The sequence below is a fragment of the Chroicocephalus ridibundus genome, chromosome Z (genome assembly GCF_963924245.1).
Source record: "Chroicocephalus ridibundus chromosome Z, bChrRid1.1, whole genome shotgun sequence".
NCBI classification, from domain to species: domain Eukaryota; kingdom Metazoa; phylum Chordata; class Aves; order Charadriiformes; family Laridae; genus Chroicocephalus; species Chroicocephalus ridibundus.
The window spans coordinates 58,611,846-58,632,334 of record NC_086316.1 but is presented as its reverse complement, the minus strand read 5'-3'; the positions used below and the strand labels follow the sequence as shown (position 1 = coordinate 58,632,334).

General features: G+C 34.0%; 1 protein-coding gene across 3 annotated transcripts in view; it reads right to left on the bottom strand.

Moving 5' to 3' along the window:
• FCHO2 (FCH and mu domain containing endocytic adaptor 2) overlaps positions 1–20,489 on the bottom strand; it is a 94,064-nt gene that overhangs the window by 27,842 nt on the left and 45,733 nt on the right. For 2 of the 3 annotated variants that reach the window (XM_063319405.1, XM_063319407.1), the window contains 7 exons: positions 16,632–16,676; positions 14,732–14,804; positions 10,587–10,611; positions 2,884–2,938; positions 1,553–1,722; positions 989–1,003; positions 559–583 (listed from right to left, as the gene is read on the bottom strand). In XM_063319405.1, the coding sequence (XP_063175475.1) occupies positions 559–583; positions 989–1,003; positions 1,553–1,722; positions 2,884–2,938; positions 10,587–10,611; positions 14,732–14,804; positions 16,632–16,676 (408 nt within the window). The remainder of the gene's footprint in view (positions 1–558; positions 584–988; positions 1,004–1,552; positions 1,723–2,883; positions 2,939–10,586; positions 10,612–14,731; positions 14,805–16,631; positions 16,677–20,489) is intronic. The other variant, XM_063319406.1, reaches the window with a different exon arrangement.

The window sequence follows — 20,489 nt, the reverse complement described above, 5'->3', positions numbered from 1 at the left end:
TTCTGATAATATAAATTTAGATACTCCTGAGGACTACAAAGAGCAATGCATTTCAGGGGGAAGTACTGTTCACTTCCTTAAATTATACTCTTTACATCAATGTTATTCTTCAGCAAAACTGTCTTGTTTTTCCACTGAAAAAAACCCCTACAGGATAGAGAATCATGCTCTGACCTCTATCTCCATGGCCACGTTTTATGTGTTTGACTATAAAACAGAGAGAGTGTGCTTTGCTGGTTTGTGGATCATACTAAACTTGAGCAGGTGGAAGGGTTTTAAGAAGTTGCACAGGAGTCTTTTCCATGGGGTCCCCCCTTTGGCTCTTGGATGTGTTCCTCATCACTGTCATAGACAGCCTCATCTGTTTCCCAGAACAGGGAACAGCCGATTACACAGAAAAAGAAGAGCGATCTAGAACTGACATGCAATTTTTTTTTTCTATTTAAAACACAGATACTTAAGAAATTTATTTCTTCGACATTTAAAAAAAAAAATCTATTTTCATGATATGTTAAAAAAATACCATAAATACACTAAAAGTTAAAGATTCACACTTACTGGATGAATTTCGATTCATTTGTGCCTGAAACAGGAAAAAAAAAAAAAAAAGGAAAAAATTCTTTCACCAACTGTCAAATAAAATGCTTAATAGTCCCAGGATTCTTATTTCTACTCTATTTTCTATGAGATACTTTGCTTTCAATGCCATGCAAAACAGCCTAAGCTTGCAGAAGACCAGAACATGAGCCGGGACAGAGCAACCAGTGTATACCCACCACACCAGTAAGAAAAGGCAGGAATGAACACTGTAGAGCTGACAAAGGAAGCAGTATTACTAAATCTCTTTACAGGCTGGGGCAGTAAAATTAAACAGCTTATATATCACATGGTATATATGAAAAGCAACATTCATAAGGTTCTCCCCTCACATACTACACTTACTTGGTTTTAATCTAAAAACGTGAATAAAAAGCCATTCTGTACTTACAGGACTGTGTCTCTGCTTTCAAAATGTGGGGGGGGAAAAGAGAAAAATTATCATTATCATTTTAATATGTTAAGCACAATATTTTCCTTAAAATCAGAGCTGTTCTTATTCAGATCTGAATATTGTACTAACATACTTTAATACTATTTATTTGTAATATCATCTGATGGTATAAAGCATCATTCTATGGATTGGCAGAATACATCAGTAAAGCTGCAGTGGAAGTGTTACATGTTACATCCACATTATTATTGAATACTAATTAGAAAACTATGTTAAATGCCATGCTCAGCTTTTACACACAACGTATTCACACTTCTTCTGGTGACAACATCAGAAACTGACTGAGCACTCCCAAGACTCAAAGGAAAGTTAAAATCTGAGAAGGGAGAGTTATTTAACGTTACACTGCAATAAAGTGTATCAAAGGTGACCCAGTGCACAAGAAAAAAAGAGTCCTTCTAGAATAATAAATTCTGAACAGTAAAATATATGTTTACACTAAAGATTCTTTACCACTTTTCTCTTCTACGCATTAAAAATACAAGGAACAAAATAACTTACAGATATTGCTGGAGAAAGAGTGATGTTCCCTATAGATAATTTTAATTCATCCAAGGAAGGCATGGAGCTATTATTTGGCTGAACAGGTTTTATTTCTACATGGAACCTCCTGGGTTCATCATCTTCAGAGTCAGAATCACTGGATGAACTGAAATCGTTCTCTTTGGTATGTTTTTTTCAGTTAAGGTGGAAAAATACTTCAAATTCATCTACTTAATCCACTTTATAATTACGCTCTATAAAATGCTCATATTAAGTGAACACCACAGAGAAACAATGCTGCCTAACTTGTTCGTGCACTTATACAGACACTTCAAATATATCCACTGTCCAAAATTCACAACTCAGAGTTAAAATTTAGGTTTTATATTCCATTCATCTTCATAACAGTATTCTGTTCAGAAAGGCACTATGTCATATAATTGAACAACTGCAATACCTGTCATTTAGCTGAACAACTGCGTATTTGAAGGCATCAGGATAAACTAAAGATTCTACAGTAGCAACACTTCTGCGTGTTAAATGAATGATCTGTAAGACTCAACCCGGGATTCTAACACATGCATGAAAAATGTACAAATCCTTCCAAACCAAGTGAAAGAAAGCCCTAGTCAAGTTGATGAAAACAGAGAAGCTGTGATGATGGACTGGCACACTTTAAGGTGCTGTTAACCGCCTAAAAGTTTTCACAATTTAAGGTAATTGCAAAGTGTAATTTTACCTTTTATCTGCAGTACCCAGTGAATACATTTCTAAAAATGAGCCATCTTGCTAACGTATTAGGCTTGCTTAGATCTACAGCAATTACTCCCAGCTCTTAAGTAGAGCTTCCCTCTCTTTCTGATGGGAGGAAAAATGAGGACAATAATTTTTTCCTTCCAAGAAAAAGCAGAGAAAAATCATGAGGGTCCATAAAAAATGACTCATACCAAAAATATATTCTGCATATCAAAGCTATTATTAAAAAAGTTTACAAACTTTAGTTTACAAATTCTGTGAGATCTTTACAAGGAGAAAGATATGCATGGTCACCTTAAAGCTTCTGTTCAGGCTTTTTTTCTTTTGTATTGTTTTTTTACCATCAGACAAAAATCATCCTCTTAAAGTTTCCAAGACATCTGGTCTAATCTTTAACGTTTGCACACACACAAAATCTAATACAGAAAAAATTGTGCAATTTTGCAAAAGCTATGAACATAAGAATGCAAGGTTGCAACATAAGCATGAATGTCATTCATCTTTCTTTAGTTAGCACTTTAATTAGTACTTCCTCTCTCCAAAGAATTGTAATAACATCAAATAACTTAGCACAATAATATTGAAAAGGATATCCTGTGTTGTTTCTGGTTTAATGCTGTATCCTTCATCATCTACATCAGGAATGTTCTAAAAACAACAACAAAAATTATGATATTGACAAATAACTAAAAAACCATGTTGTTCTTACATCAGACTGAATTTTACATAATTGACAAATTAAAATTTGATTTCGACAGATCATGAAAGTCCTTGTTTTTCATCATTAGTTATTACAGTTATCTCAAGTTATGATCTGTAGATCAGAAGTAGTGTGACAAGATACCTCAGGAACAGGATATAGCAAAACAACCTCCAAATTTCCTATGAAAACCAGCAATTTTGAATGTATATGCTTTTACGGGTACTCTATCAAAAAAGCATTTTAGCTTTACTACTGAGTGTTAAATAAGCCTACAATTCTCTCAGCCCCAAATATTTTCCTGATTTCTATTTCTAATTCTCTCAGCTAAGTCACGGGACACTCTGATGGTGCAGGAGCAAAACCTTTCCTAAGTACCAGTCAATACTTTAATATGTGAGGAAAAGCAGGTTACAGGTTGCAGCTTCCTCTCCCGCTTTGAAAAGGCAGCAAGCCTGCACTGCTGCTTTAGCAAAGAATATTCACATCAATTTAAAAGGCATGGATGAAACCTAAATACAAGTGCTCAAAATTGGGTTCTGAATTTTTCCTTTATACATCTCCAGCACCATCCTGGATTTTCAAAGCATCTGGGAACTTCAGGTTAGTTCTGTTTTTCAGTTCTTGCAGGCAATTAAAAATAAATTGAAGATAATTATGTTGAAATCGTTTAGAATGCTTAGCTAAGCATTTAGTTTCATAAAAAAGCTTTGAGGCAGACAGAGACATCTCTAACATAATAATCGAAATTTTAAAAATGTACAAAAACCCACGCTTGTGTATATTATACAAAAAAGGATAAACTTGGATACACAGATACTTTTCTCATTCAGAACAGAAGAGCCCACTCATGGCTACGTATGCATAGTTAGTCTATGTGAACTGCTCAAATGCCTCAGTAAATTTATTCAAAAAACCCACAACCCAAGTGCCTTCAAAATGTAGTGATTTTTTCAGTTATTAATGTCTTATAAAAATGACAAGATTAATATTAAAAAGTGATTTACTCCAGTGTACCAATCAGTTTATTCTACCAGAAAGGAGGTTCTAGAAGGCAGTTTGACTAATAGAGATATATACAATATGGCCAAAATATACCTTACTGTTACAAGTCACGAGATATAACAAAATGACCTACACTGGAGAATTCAAGTGGACTAGCAAGGAACCACTTGACTTCACCTAAAATTTGAAGCCAAATTTAAAGATATATTCACTATGAATAGCTTTTGAATTACAGAGGAAGATAAACATAAAAATGCAGTTGTCCCTCTATTCGTTTTACAGATATCACAAATGGGATGCCTGGTACTTTACTAAGAAAGATTCTCCTCTGTACAGCTCTCTCAATATAGCACTTCTGAATTAAATGGAATGAATTTAAACATAGATCAAACTATCTGCTAAAAAGAGTAAGAAATACAAACCTGTATAGGAGATGCAACACTGTACCCAATTAAATAGTGCATGAAATTAAGGCCAAAAAATAGTCTTTAAACTCAAACCTTAAAATATGGAATATATAGATGCAATTTCTTGAAATACTTGTAAGATCTGGACTTCACTGCTATTTGATTTAAAAAAAAAAAAAAGAGAGAGAGAGAGAAGAAAAAGAACTGAACAAAAAAAAAAAAGTAATAAGAGTAGGATCACACGGTCCAGTACCTTAGCTCTACTTGCTCAAATCAGGGTTCTTAGCTACGCTTGACCTCAGGCCGACCTTGTTTATATACCAAAATACACTAATGAAACTCGACATCAAAGTAAACAGAACAAAAACATATAGCTAGAGGGTAGGTACATTTTCCTGCAATACTACAACTTCTGAATTCTGAAATTATTTTAGTTGTCACATGAGGCAAATTTTCAATAGATCAGGATCATTCATTCTTAAGATTAATTGAAACCAACAAAAATCTTTAAATATACAACATTTGGTTTTTCTTCCAGCTGGGCCATATATGTAAAAGATATTATTGCTGGGCACATACAGCATGCACAACATAGCTGGCAAATCTGACTATTTTGATATAAAATTGTGACAGAATTAAGTTTGAAGAAGTTATTTTCATTGCATTATTTTTAATTTACTAAATAATCTCTAGGATAAAGTAAATCTTTAGAAAGCACTAAAATCTTAAAGTTCTTAAAGTATTACACTTCTTTCTTAATATTTTCATGTTAATTATTTCTGATCTTGCAAAGAAATTTGAATCATGTATTCCTCAGCAATGGCACTTTACTGTGTAGCGTGTATTCATAACTTCAGATACAAAGTCAAAGTTAGTACATACATAACAGAGGTGGATGCTTTACAGATTAAGTTCTGAACACAGGAACTGAAAAATTCCTTGCTTCTTTTTCAGCCGGCCTACACTACCACTTTTTTCTAACACTACAGAAAACTTAATTTGTACTTTTTTTCCTATTTCTAAAATTTAAATACATGTAATTTAAAACATCTGACTCTACACGGTGTTTACAGAGTCAGAAATCATCTGCTTTGTATTTCCAGCATTGTAAATGATTCAGATTGATCTTGTACCAACTTATGATCATTCTTAAAACACCTTCTGCTTTCATTAATGAGATACTGAATTTATATTTTTGTGTAAACCAATAGAAGAAAAGGGTGGAAGAGATACTTAATGTACCCTTTTATTGACCAAGACAAATTGTGTCACATACAAGCAAAATGGTATCTCAAAATCTTACTTACAAATTAAGCAGTAATTTCAAAATATTGTTTTCAATATTTTGAATGGTTGAACGGTGAACGATTCTACTTTCTGAAGGATCAGAATTTTATTTACTAGTCCGAATTTTGTAACAGTGGTAGAGGATACAGCATGTTGAGAAAGATGCATATTCACAAATCTGATATTAACGAAGGCAATTACATTTACTTGACTAATTCTTACTCCCTTCTCCACACTGCTACAGCGACAGACCTGTATGTTATGTTGTGGAAAACAGTGCTTCTTTTAAGTATCAGTCACACAATACAGACAAGACCTGATTTGCCTACCATGCTGATCAGAAGAAAAACCTACAACCTTCATGCATACATGTGTCATTTTTGAACTTCAACACAGAGGAAGATTATCTTTGCAAACTTTGGGTTTCTGTAAGAAGTAGTTATTAATACAACGGGGATATAGGTGTGGCCTAGCCCCCTACACAAACACGTTACTTTATAGAAAGCTCAATATGGATGTGAATTGAACTCTGCGGAAGTAATTGGAAAGGTGGACTTCCTTGGAAGAAGGTTTCACGTTCTGTTCTGTTAAGTGATTAAACATATAGCTATAAAAACCACAGTTTTCACTGTGTTTGCAGATGTAATACAATACATTACTAAATAAGGTATTATACAGTTCTAAATATATATTAAAAATTGAGGGCTTATAACTCTGTCTTTGCATTAGTATGTTCTACAAACATTCTGGGGTAAATAATTTTTTAAAGAAATAAAACATAAAGACATAACAAGTAACAAAGTAAAACTGCCTATACAAAAAGCATGAGGACTAAGCATTCTCCTGCCAAAGCTTATTTTTTGAGTTTTGGTGAATACTTTCTCTCAGTTTCCTTGCTCTGTCCCATCTGTCATCCAAAAGCAATGGAAGAAGCCACACTATGACCATGTCATTAGTTCCTCTGGGCTACATACAAAGGACAAGAGAAGAACACATGGAGCACACTGCAGTCTAGGTTTTTCATTTGGCCCCTCCTCAGCAACATTAGCACTGCTTACAGGTTGGTCATCGGTCAAGATGCAAAGAACGTTCACTTCAGATTGATTTCTGTCTATTTTCTCTTCTCCTGGGATGTCTATAGTGGTTATGAGAGCTCCTTATCGACTGTTTCTCAGGGTATGCTTCAAGACAACAGCGCAGCTGAACAGCTCACTGTTTGTTTTTCTGCAAGATGAACTTTCTCCCATTTTACTGAACTGGACTGACTTTCTATAATCCAGATGAGGACCAAAGCAAACTCAAAAGTAAGCAGTTGGAGCTAGTAGCCTGGAACAAGAGAAAAAAGAGCCTCTCCACTTTTGACATATTTGAGATGTAAATTTGACTCAGGTATACCCTTAGGTTAAGGCAGAGTTATTACACATTATCCTCCTCTCCTTAGGATGCCTATTAGCCCAAAAGACACAGAAAAAGAGAGCACCTTGTCAGTTTCTTCCATTGCCAGATATGCAGAAAGAAAAAAAAAAGACAAGTACTCAAAGTGTGCCTGTCTTGTGCTTTGACTACAAAGCCTCGTACCCTGTATCAATAGCAGCTAACCAAAATATGCCAGAACTAAAAATTACAAAATGTAAATAAAAAAATTGATTGAATTTCACTAAATATAAGGCTACACTTGTATTCCACTAGTTTGAGTTTGATGGTTCAAAATTCAATCAGTTCCCAGCAATAAAAATGGTGCATAATACTATACAACCGTAATTGTGCTACACTCATATGTAAAGAGGTTAATGAAAAGTTTTGGATGCCTTGATATATTTGTTTGCACTCCAGTTTCCTACGGAAAAAAGTTTCAGCATTATGTTCAGTGCATCTATGTCTCCCTTCTTAATTACTTTTGAACTTACTGGACAATTTCAAATGTATCTGACAGACAGAACAGAGGACTCAAAGACAATTACATTACTACAGTCTTCATGAAAATAGGCAGTCAAGTAGAAGAAGGAGATCTGCAAATATCCCAACCAAGGGAAGGGTTGCAATCCAAATTCAGATCTTACTGGACATAAGTGGAACCTTGTAAATGCTTCCCCAAAAGAAAAATTCCTACTAGAGCTCATATCTTCCTAGAGATATGGCAAACCCACGGGAAACAAGACAATTGGTTCTGCCTTTAGAAAAACCTTCTAGGTAATAAACACACACGGAGCCAGACTTCAGTTGCTATCTCTTTCTAGTGTACACACATGTAACTTTCTGCTTTTCTTAATTACTAAGGCTTAGCTCAAGGAAGTTACATGTGTAGACTTGACATGTAACGACACAGGAATTTTGAATCTCATGACATACTGTCATCTATATTTAAACAGAGACTGCTTACTGAAGTGGTGAACCTTTTTAACAAAGACCAGTTCTCAGTTCACAGCTGCCTTCCTCTTCATGAGCGCACAAAACCCTCTCATAGCAGTTACAAAAAAATTATTTATAGGAAGTAACAATTCATTCAAATGCATCCCATTTTGCAATATATGTAATCTAGCAGCTACAAAAAGGATGAGCGTAAGTGGATGGCTTGCCACAGATAAATTTGAGAACTTCCATTTTGGTACAAAAGATGTGTTTTGGGGTCAACTGACAACTTTGTTTCCTGGAAACACAGAATACAAGTTCAAACACACTGCATTATACATTTTGGACTAGCGAGAAGGCCTTAAAGGTATTGACTACACACTATATGTTCAGAGATCCACAGCATCATATAGAACTGGTAGATAAAGTATTGAAGTAAATTCTTACTGGATCCTTAACTTCTAAGATTTCAATATATTTACCTCAGTGTTTATAGTTATAAAGAATTGTAGCATTGTTATCTCTTACATTCCTTTCATGCAATTAAAATTCTTGACAAATAAACAAAAGCCACCTTTTTAAAAAAGATCATGTTAATAATATAAAAGCCAGAGATTTTCTGAGAGTGACCAAAGCTGACCTAAATAATTACTGAGACACCCTAAATAAGTGCAATTTTCTGAGGGCTGGTCCTCAGTATTTTCTAGCAATCAAACACAAATGATAATTGCTTTCAAATTTTTTTTTCAATAATACTATTCCAAGTTAAATTTCTTGAAATATGTAATTTATTGCAAAGATCTATACAAAACAAATCCTCACAGCAGTAGCAACATAGGTGGCTATAATTATTTAGATCAAGTTTGAAAAACTGAACAGAAATCTTAAAGTAAAATAGAAGAAAAATGAAAAACATTTGAAACGGGACCTTCCAAAACAGGACACCAGCCTTAAAATGTATAAGCAGTTTGAGGTGCTTATTCGTAAAGGGTGAAATGGATCTCATCCATGGTATGCTGCATCATTTTTCATGAGAATGACAGTAATGGTTTCTGCTATTAAAGAATTCTACCATTCAGAATAATACTGTTGCTTGTAAAAAGCAAGAAGAAATGATAAATGAAATTTAAAATACCAAATGCATTCATAAAATCTTGGCCATGAACAAGCAGAATGCAACAAAATTATCAGTTTTGTTGTTAGACACTATGAAAGTTAGATTTTTTTTTTAACCAAATATAAATAACATCTAGACAGAACAATTAACTTAGATGATCACATGGTGTGCCTCATGCAGCCAGAAAGAATGACACACACATTTACGACTGAATTTTTTGAACTAATTATTTTTTAAAAATGTAGAGACCAAGGTAAGAATATAAAAATTGCAAGTCAAACTCAGTTGCGGTTCACTCCAGTGACTCAACGTGAACTGTCAAAAGATATTATTTCTATGAAAAGCCTGATAATTATAGGGATAGCTCTAAAGTTATTTTACTTTAAATGTACCCCAGGAAAGAAATTTGCTCTAATCAAGATGACTTTGCACAGGATAAAATAACTGTCTTGATAATGCTCACAAGGCTGTTCTTGCATGTACAGTTCTATTATGGGGCAAAACTGACTTTTCCTTATTTAGAAGAATGGTTCTACTAGATTTTTTCAAACCAAGTTTGTCAAAAGAAGTTTTAATATTAGGTACTAGAAGTCTTAGATATTAAATGCAAAGAAGAAAATCCACAAAATAGGTGAAGTTGGATACTTAAATAGTTTAACATAATTAGCATGTAAATAAATGAATTGAAAAACAAATCAGTCCACAGAAAATCTCTTAAATTATTCTGTAAATTATTCCCTACTATAGCTATAGAGAGCTGCAATCTCTGTTACATATAATTCAAGACAATATGCATGTTTAAATAAAAAGAAAAGGCTCAACTAAGGAAATAAAAAAGCATTAAGATATCAATTTAATTTGCAACTGTCACTTATTTGAATTTTATAAATGAAATTGTAAGAGATACCACAGATCGAACCAACAACAATGAAAAGCACGCTATTAATAAAGTGCATCTGGAGATATTGCATTTAAAAAGTATATTCTTACACTCTATTGACAGTGATAAAGAAGAAGCCCATTGATATTAGAATTATTTTTCAAAACAAACAGTAGTAAGCAGAGAAACATGATGATGCAAATTTGGATCCACAATAAACTGAACCTTTTTCTTACTTAGAATCTATTAGCCAAAAAATTTAAACTGGTAACTTGAAAAATAACATAGCAAATACTTGCAGTAAAAATACTTTGTTTAAAACCTAAAACTGTTAGGAAATATAAATGTATTACTGAAACGTATTTCATATACTGCTAAAGATTATGTACTAAGCAAAATGAACACTTCAACTTTGTTATCAAAGTACTAAATCCTCTATCAGATAAATAATGCATTGCAGTGACTATATAGGGTCTGTATATAAGTTTCATCAGACTGTAGAGCTTGACAATATTACCATATGAATTTGTTTTGGAAAGAAGTCTACTTACAACTGAGTCTACATCTGGACACTCCCTATTAAAGAAAAAAATAAGAAAGAAAATACACAATTATAAAATGCATAAATTATTTTATTCATACAATTCTAGTACTTTCTTTAATATTTACAATTAATATGAAATGCTGCATTTGCCTCTCAGACTCTGTTAAAATTTTCATTCTAAATAATCCACATTCAACTGAATGAGATTTAAATAAAAACTGCAAGTTTATGCTCAAAACACTGCAGAAGAAAAACTCAAAAGAAATGCTGAAAAAACAAATTCACATCATAGTGAAAAAAACCAAAAAAACCAAAAAAAAAACCCCAATCCTAATGAAATAGTCCACATGCAACTGCAAAACATTTTGGACAATAACCAGTTCTCAAAGAAATTAAAACTATTCTTAGAGGAAATCAGGGCTTCCCTCTTCTGGAATTTCATCCTTTAGTTGCATTTGTCAAGCACAGTTGCAGTCAAGCACTAGAAGATGCTGGAAAAAATAACAGAATACCCTCCTAAAAAGCACTTTAAAAACAAACAAACAAACAAAGTCATCAGCAGAAAGGCAGTGATTGCAGGCACATTATTCACAAGTGTTATATTTTTCTACTATAACTTTGATTTAAGCAGTATTACTTAATGAATGATACTGATTCTCTGCGATGTTTGCAAAAAGCAGAAGCAATCATATTCATGGAATGCGGGAATACTTGAGTAGCATACAAGTCGTCTCTAATTTGCATCCTGAAAACTAAAGCTGTAAGTGCCACCGAACAACAGTGTTTTCATATAACCAAACTGAACATACTAAACATGCACTTATAGAAAACAAGAGGGGAAAAAAAAAATTGCAATCTAAACCATCTTCTCTGAAAGGCCAAATGTGTTAAATGTAAAAACTACAGTGTCTTTAAAAACAGATATGAAAACTTGCTAACATGGAAACATTAATATGAAATTCAGTACAGCCTGTTAAGGAATTGACAGTGAGATGAAGGATCCCGTCTCCTCTGAAAGGCCTCACACAAAAGAAAACATATGTGACTAAGTTTCTAATCGACTTAGTCTTATCTCCCTCTGCTGGCTAAACTGAATTCATAGCAATACAAAGAGCTATTTTAGAAGTTATTTTACAGGTTGCAGAGACAAAGTAGTAATTAGTCTTCTCTCAAAAGATATAAGAAACAGATTTTCTGACATGCTGGTTTTAAAAAGTGTCCATACTCAAACAAGACAGCCTGAAGTCCATAAAAGTTAAGAAATGTAAAGTATGTGAGGCAAACTACAGTGAAAGTAAGTCAGCCCATAATGAAGATTTTCAAAATTATCAAGCTAATAGATCTCAAAAAATAATGGCAGATCTAGTATTATTCAGAGGAGCTGAGGAGATCCAACGGCATCTCCCAGGATCCAATTCTTGAGATACAAAGGAAAACTCAATAGTCTGCAAATCCTGGTGAAGTGGAAAAAAAACAGATTTTAGACAGATGTGCTTTTACATCACTAGATGCATGATCTTTCTCTTAAGACTGAAGAACTAGGTCATGTTCTGGTATAAGGTAACATTTCAGCAAACAGGGATTCTGTAAGGGAATTTAAGGACTGTAGATAAAAATTAAACAACCAAATTGCGTAAAGCAACGGTTAGAAAAAGTGAAATAAAGTGGAATCCTTGACTAACGTGTATAGTAATGCATAACAGAATACACTGTGTATGGCATTTCCCTGTGTAAAATCATTACTAGACACAACATCCAGTTTAGGTTTAAAAACTGTATTGATAAAAGGCTACAAACCATGAGAATTTTTCTAGATGTGGAAAGCACGCCCTACACAAATTAAATACGTTTACAGCCTAATTTAACAAGAGATTAAGAAACGACTTGACCTCTATACGTGCAGAGAACTTACTGACGATACAGTTTTATCATGTACAGCCTACAACAGGATCATCAGCTGAAGATTAAATCAGACAAAATTTAGACTAGCAAATAAATTTTTTAAATAACTACTAGAATGTTTTCCTTAAGCACATAATGAATCCTCTGTTATTTATTTGTGATGTTCCAGTTCATTTAGAAGTCATGGATTAATGCAAGAATCTCTGTAAAAGCCTATGGCATGTGTTACATAGGAGGTCAATATCATGCCATCATCTTTCTTTCTGACCTCAAAATCTATTCTTTTTTGTATTGTGTGTAAATATAGAAGTTAATAAAATAATATAAATCAAATTTCAGTCCAACTTGTTGAAAGCAAGGCAAATGCCTTTCCCATTTTAGAGTGGCTGACCTGATTTATATTTTCTGATGACATCATTGTGTCATGAAAATCAAAATTTTTTCTAGACAGAGATAGCTATATTATCTTTCAACATTAAATAAAATGTCTTTGGGAAAAAGCAGCTTTTAGAAAAGTATTCAGATACTACAATGGATAAGTATAGAAAGGTAGAATGTGTAGAAGTCAGTTTTTTCAGCCCTCAGTGCCCAAGAAAATTTTCTTTCTGTTACAGGTCAAAGCAAACATGATCTCTGAGTAAGGATACATTGAGTCATACACCTGGGAAGAGTTAATTTGGAGCTTCCACGCCTTTACTGACTGCAGAAAACTACTATTAAGTGCCCTAAATCTTTGCCGGGGCCAGATTTCATTTCATCATCTGCCTAAATGGAAGGAGATGCTTGGATTGCAAGTTTTGTAACATACATGACATGAGATTAGCTTGAGTAACAGCCCATGTGGTAGCAAAATAATTATTTTGTTGGACAATAAAAGCTGACAGCTACAGAATTCAATCATACAAGAACACTATCAAAATCACTACTTCGCAAATAAGGAAATGCAAGACACAAAGGGCAAATAATCACAGAATCACAGACTGGTAGGGGTTGGAAGGGACCTCTGGAGATCATCTAGTCCAATCCCCCTGCCAGGGCAGGTTCACCTAGAACATACTTTTTTTATAACATTTTAATTTACTTATTTTGAAACTAAACTTTTATCAGAAAAAATAATTCTTTGTAACAAAATAGTATTCTCAGATTACTGCTGACCAAAATCACTCTATATACAACATTTCTCTTGCTATTTACTCCAGCTTAATAAAGTACAGAAGAGAGGGTGGGGGAAAGACTAAATCACAGAAAAAACAGAAATATAGAGGAATGACTTTAAGAAAAAACACTTTGGAGTCCTGAAGGCATCATGACAGAGAGAAGACAAAGCAGGGTTTAGAAGTGTATCACTATTAAAATTAAATATCAAAAGAAAAATAGCTATAAGGCACTTTGTACGTGCAAATAATTAGCACTTGCAGTTTCTACTTCATTAATTTTTCAGCATTTTATTAAAAACCAAGGCTGGTAAAATATTTTTCAAAAGTCATTTTAAAAAGTATGTATGCAGATGTTGCCTCTGAGAATATTTCTGTATTGCTAAGTTTGTCAAATTGCAAGCTATTTTCTGTTAAATCAAATACTTCTAATGAGAAAACACATCTAGAAATTATGAAAAAAACACACGGGAATATAGTGACCATAACTACTAATACACAGACAGTGACCAATCCATCTAAGAACTTTTACTCAAAGTCACTTTCTGGAGAGTTTTAACTCCTGATAGACAGAGCACACGGAGCGAATATGGCAAAGAGTATAGCCGGGACATCAGTCATGAGTTAGAATGATGGTCTTTCAGAAATGAGTGTGCACATGATGTACTGAAAAAACATTCAAAGATTTTTCTGTCCTTCAGTACCGTACACAAAAATTTTTCTAATAAAAGAATAACTGAAGCTTCAATTCTGCAAACACAGGCAAGGGCTTTTTCCATGTACAGAGCTATTATTTCATTAGGAGTACACATGAGAATCACATTATCTACAATGTTCAAATGTAGAACAAGGGAGAACTAATTACCTGAGCACAGGAAAGAATGAAATATGAGTAGACTACTACAAATACATTTATGTTATTTCCTTAAATCTTTAGGTACAAAAATCTTAAGAAGCTGTGATGTTTTCATATTCATAGCATTCCTCTAAACTTCTGTTACAAATCCATTTTTTTGTTAAAAATCCTCTAATGCTTATCCCCATACTTTTACTAGTTTTCATACAAGACAAGGCTTCAAGATGGAAATATACTTACACAGATTCAGTATCTTTTTCTTTTTTCATTATTCCTGATAAACCAAAAGGCTTCCTCTTCCGTGGTTTTATCCCTATGGAACAAACACTTTTCACTTAAAGATCAAAGAGACAAGCATGTATTTAGCAATGTCAAACACAGGTGCATACCAATGCCAGTACATTTTAAATGCTGCCACAAGTGTTACAGAAATCTAACAGTGGAGATAGGTATGGAGCCAAACTAAGGATACGTTATTGCAAACTGTTGTTAAGTAACACACCAATCAAAAAATTACACTAAAACACAGTTCAACACGTTACTAAGTCCTTAGAAAACTGATCTGCATTGTACATCCAACTGTCCAAGTTGGATATTCAGACTGTTACTTTTTTTTTTAAATAGAAAATGGGTGCACTGCCAGTTTTGAGGAAACAGGCTCTGATAACAGAAACTCAACAGGAGCTATTGCTCCAGCTGATCCTGAGTAGCCAATGCACTTGGATAAGAAACTGAACCCTGCCCCTCCCAGCTACTGCAGTTCAACACCCTGTTGTTATTTCCCTGCATGTTCCCAGTAGCTACAAGGCACTGTCTCTCCCAAGAAGTAGGATCTTGGTCCTGTAAAAAAAAAGCATGTCTCTTGGCTTTCCCACTGATGCCGAGTTCATGATTTCCCAGTGCTGTAGCCAGCTCTAAGGCTGGCTCTCTCTGAGTCTGGAATCATGCCTCCTCTCTGTCGTTTCTTCTCTGTTTTAGCACTCTGTACTGTGGTACAGAAAAACAGTTTGTTTTCCTACCTGTTTAATGTACTGAAATTAAAATACATTTAACTATTGCATCAGACGTACTGCCACGTCTGCTTCTCTCACCAATTTTTGGTGAAGCAAGGCAGACTGACAAACAAAATGACTAAGTGCAAACATCTGATCCAACTAGTCTATAATTTTGTTTTGATGTATGATACTACCAACAGCATGCTTTTGAGCAAAATGGTGGAAATAATTTGGTTTCCAAAACTTAACAACTGGCAATTCAATCACATCATTTAAAAAAATCATTATATTTCCCTTTACAGAAATACATTACACAGCACATAAAGAATCTCTCCACACTTAGAAATTTTCAGGGTTAAATAACTTAAAACTTCTCAAATCAGGTAGCTGTAAACTCAGCCTATCTTACATTTTATTAGAGACAGAATTTGCTGCAAAATTATTTTTAAATGCTAGTCTGGGCTTTGTTTTCTGTTTCTGCCTTCTGCAGTCCAAAACAATGACATATAGCATATGAGAGTAGTTTCTGAACATGGATCGTCTCTGCTTCAGTCAAAAAAAATTTTGTCTCAGCTGCACTCTTGGCAACTTAAAAGTTGTCGGCTGCTATAGCTATACTGTCAACTCCTCTGTCCCAAAAGTAAATACATAGTTTATGCAAATAAAGCAGTTCTTAACCACTTAAAACAATCCCCTAAGCAAAATAAGCTATGCCAACAAAGAAAGGCTTTGTGTCCATAACACTGCATTAGACTTGGTGTAACTAACATGCTAACAATGGAAAGAGCCTGGGCCATGTTTTGACACTTGTAAATTAAGTTACAACACAGTCATAAGTGAACCAAATCCAAACCTCTGCAAAGACAGGGTCTTAGCCAAAGTATATTTATAAGACACACTAAACTTTTCTGACCTTTCTGCTTTAGGCTTGTAAAGTATTGTAGGTCTTATTTTTGTTGAAGCTTGTTTCCCAAAATGAAAACTGCTTTTTAGTCTACTGGAGTACTTTAAATGAAGACTGCTTTTTAGTCTACTGGAGTACTTTTAGAGTTATACAGATTCACTTACTGAATACCCTTCCCTCCACAGTTTCAGGTCCTTATCCACAGCATTCGTACATAAATAACTATGCTACAACAACTCACCTTCAACTGCACTGGATGTGTTACATTCTTCAAATTCAATAGGGCCTTAAAGAAATGACAATAAAGATAAACATTAGGTCAAATTTAATCTAAGATATTTTAACGACTATTAGTATTTCCTGGAAATATTAGATAATCTAATTATAAATTTAGGTGGTAACTGAAAAGCACAATTACCCTGCCAATGGTCCAACAGATTGCAAAATCATACACGTAGAGCAAATAATTAACTATTTTCACTCTTTCATACTGAAAAATTAAAATACTAGCGCACACTGTCTAAATACAATTCAGTTGCCTGTGTTATTACAACCACATGAAACATCTCTAATTGATGTCCTCTTCTCATTCAAAACTGCATTTATAATATAGTATCAGTGTAAAGTTTCAATTTATCTTCTTTTAATGAGTAAGAGCTATATAAAGAAAAATCAAAAAGGAAAAAAAGCATAGCTATAGCCTTAATTTTGAGATTCACACTTTTGCTAACTCTGTATTGTTAGTTCTTCTGTTTCCTCTTCACAGCCAATTACCTAGACAGTTAAAAGTGGCACTTAGAATCTTAAACATAGCAATAAAGAATATAAAAAACCTTTAAAACATTGTTGAGACTAAACAGAACAAAAAAAGCAGAGCACACTACTTAAGTGCTGTATCTAAATAAATTCATTATTATGGCTTTTCATTACAGTTGACACAAGGTAACAGACAATTGTCATTGCAAAGTGAAGTCCTAACCCTCGTTCCTTCAATCTGCCCAGGCCTAGAATTTATTTAACCCCACTATGAGCCATTTTAGGGAGCAAAAGTGCAGAAAAAAGAGTGATTTTCTGTAGGACCCTTTTCAGGGAATGGCAGAATCACACCACCGCTTGGGGAAGGGCAAAGCAAACAGAGAGCACGTGCAGGCAGACACCATTACTTTCAGCCCATGCTAAGAATGAGCCTTTTGGCCCCTGTTTGGAGCAGCAGCTTGCAACTGTATCCACAGAAGAAGAAGGGAAAAAAAAGGTTTAGCATGCTAGCACTGTGAAAGAGGGGTTATTACTTATCTTTTTGTTATCATTTTAAGGGAGTGCACACAAGTTTATAGGCACATTACAGATAAGATAGCAGGGAAAAAAAACCCATTCCCAACTCTATATTTGAAGGCAGCCAAAATCCACCCCTCCCGCCCCCCTCGCTAAGCAACTACTTCAAGTGTGAGTTTAAAATCTTGAAAATTTCGTTTAAAACCAACTGGAAGTAAAGCAACTGTGGAAACCTCAAATATAGAAACTACTTGCACTCCTGCCGCAAAACACACCTGCTAGTAAATGCTCTGATTTATTTATCTTTATTATGCAGTTTAGTATGATTATTCATGAGCATCCACTGTAAAACCAAGAGCTGTGCAATTTTCAGGGTGTTTTCACATAAAACAAGAGGTGTACTTGAAAGCATTTTCCAGGATTTTCACTTGCACTCTTTTCAGAATGAATATATCATACTCTTAGTCCTAAAATAAATACCTGATATAAAAAGATCTCAGATACAAGAAACATGGAGACTAGAAGCTTCAGTTTGATTTAAATAGTACAGCATACCAAATCATTCTGCTGCAATTAGAGATGCCACAATGAAAGTAAAAAATAATTTAGCTATGAATTAGAATTGTAAATTACACAACTGGGATTAATTTGTATGTGATTCATGCAGTTAAGTACCTCAAATGGTTCTATTTGTAATGTAACCCCCAGTATGTACATTTAACTTTTGCAGTGCAAAATTGCGTTCAACTCAATATAAGCACTGCATTTTGATACCATTTCTTAAAACTGCAAATGAAAAAATTCATGCTTACTTCAAATAAATAGAAAGACAATTGAGAAGCTGATGACACAACTCAACACCCACTGATGTTAAGCAAACTGAATTATTTTAGACAAATTAGGTAAAACATACCAGATATTTTCTTTGAAATTCTGCAGACTTCTAATGATTATCTTTTTTAAAAAAAAAGGTGTGCTCAAAAGAATTACTTGTATTTATTGTAATTAAGACCAAGTCTGCAAAATTTTCCTTGCCAGTAAAAAAAGTTCTGCGTACTTGTAAAACTAGCAGCAGGGTGAGAATCTGAGACTAGGACCCATTAATATCCCATTTATCATAATGTAATTTTTTGGCCTCCAAATGAAGCTCTTGAGAGCAGAATATCAAAAGACCAATCTCAAATGACAGTCTTAACTGCCCTTTAAATTTAAATTATAAAGTCATTTCAAACGCAAGTCTAACTATTCAATATACAAGATGAAATACAAATTCCTAACAGAGCTCTCATTCTACTAAATATTGTAAATACATGGGCATTTAAAGATGGTCTTCCAATCCCTTCTCCTTTGCTCTCCACTATATCCACAGTAAACCAAAGTCAGTGTGCTCCACAAATCAGCAAATCTGGGTATCTCACAAAACAAAAACCAGCAAAAAAATACAGAAAAACAGATTTAGAGAATCGTAGACATCTACATCCCCATACTGATTTCATCAACATTTTATTTTAGGAATTTAAACTCTATTGTTCAAAATATATTGGGCAAGAAATTCAGAAAAATACCATAAAACATAGAAGCTGAAGAACAAATCCATTATTTCTTCAGCACTACACTTCAGACAATACATTTTTCATCACTTTGCTAAGGATTCAACTACTTCTGTTTCTTGCTTCTATACATATTCCCATTTGGCAAGGAAAAAAACCCCAAAGCCAAACCAACTGCAAACACTCTTCCCCAAAACAAAAACAGAAGGAAAAAACTGTAAACAAGAGACTTAAATATATTTTTAGAGAAAAACAGTACACAAGCTTTTTCAGAATACCATCTTTTTCTTTATCCTTTCCAGCTACTAAGACTGATCCCCAGACTTTTAAGACTTTTACACTAATGATTAAAATAAATATTCAAGGCTCAGATAAAACTCATCCTTATTTTGGACCAGTACCTTTAACTTTCACCTCTAATACAAGCAGAAAGCAAAGATTTTCTTTAACAACACATCTGATTTTCTGTATTTTGTCCATTAAACTTGCCTAATGCCTGTCTTTGAAGGTGTTTTTTTTACAGTCTGATAAACTTTTTATTTTGAGAGACAAACATTCACGCTTAATACAGAAATGCACGAAGGTCAGATTAGCACCTTCAATTAGATTTAACAAATGCTGGTTTCTCCCCCAAAAAATTCACTTCATTCTTCCAACAATGTATTCTTTTTTCATAGGGAAGACTATAAAATGCAATCTGAAAAAATCTCAGTTACTGAAGAAATGCCTGAGATAGTAATGAGAGAGAAGCTGAGCAAAAAAAATCAGTAACCAGGTCCCGCGTTGTACTAAGGTCTATGAAGTTACCTTGGAAATTTTAAATACGCTTTCTTCTTAATTATACCTACTAGCTTATTTTGTGCTTCACCAAAAATGGGCAGAGTTATCATAGGAGTCCCTTCTCCCCCCACGCACTCTCTTTCCTCCCCAGCATCTACTAGCTGCTTTACTGCTGTAAAGATAAATAACAATCATGAAAACAGCATTTTCTTACATCAAATTGTGTGAATCAGTTACAATTCGAAAGCATCTTTTGATCCTAACTTACTTTCCCTACTTAACTCAAATTTCTGTGGAGCACTTCATCCTTTGGAATCTCAGAAGTTCAAGACGCCAGTGGCTATCCTTAATGAATTCACAAGCATTACATAATAAAGTTCAGCATTTTCCTCCAATGGCCAAAGGTGTTCGCTGGTTTTGTACAATTTGTATTTAACCCTTCCCCACCAATATAACACATGCTCCATTATTTGCTTGCAGCAAAGGCAAATTCATAC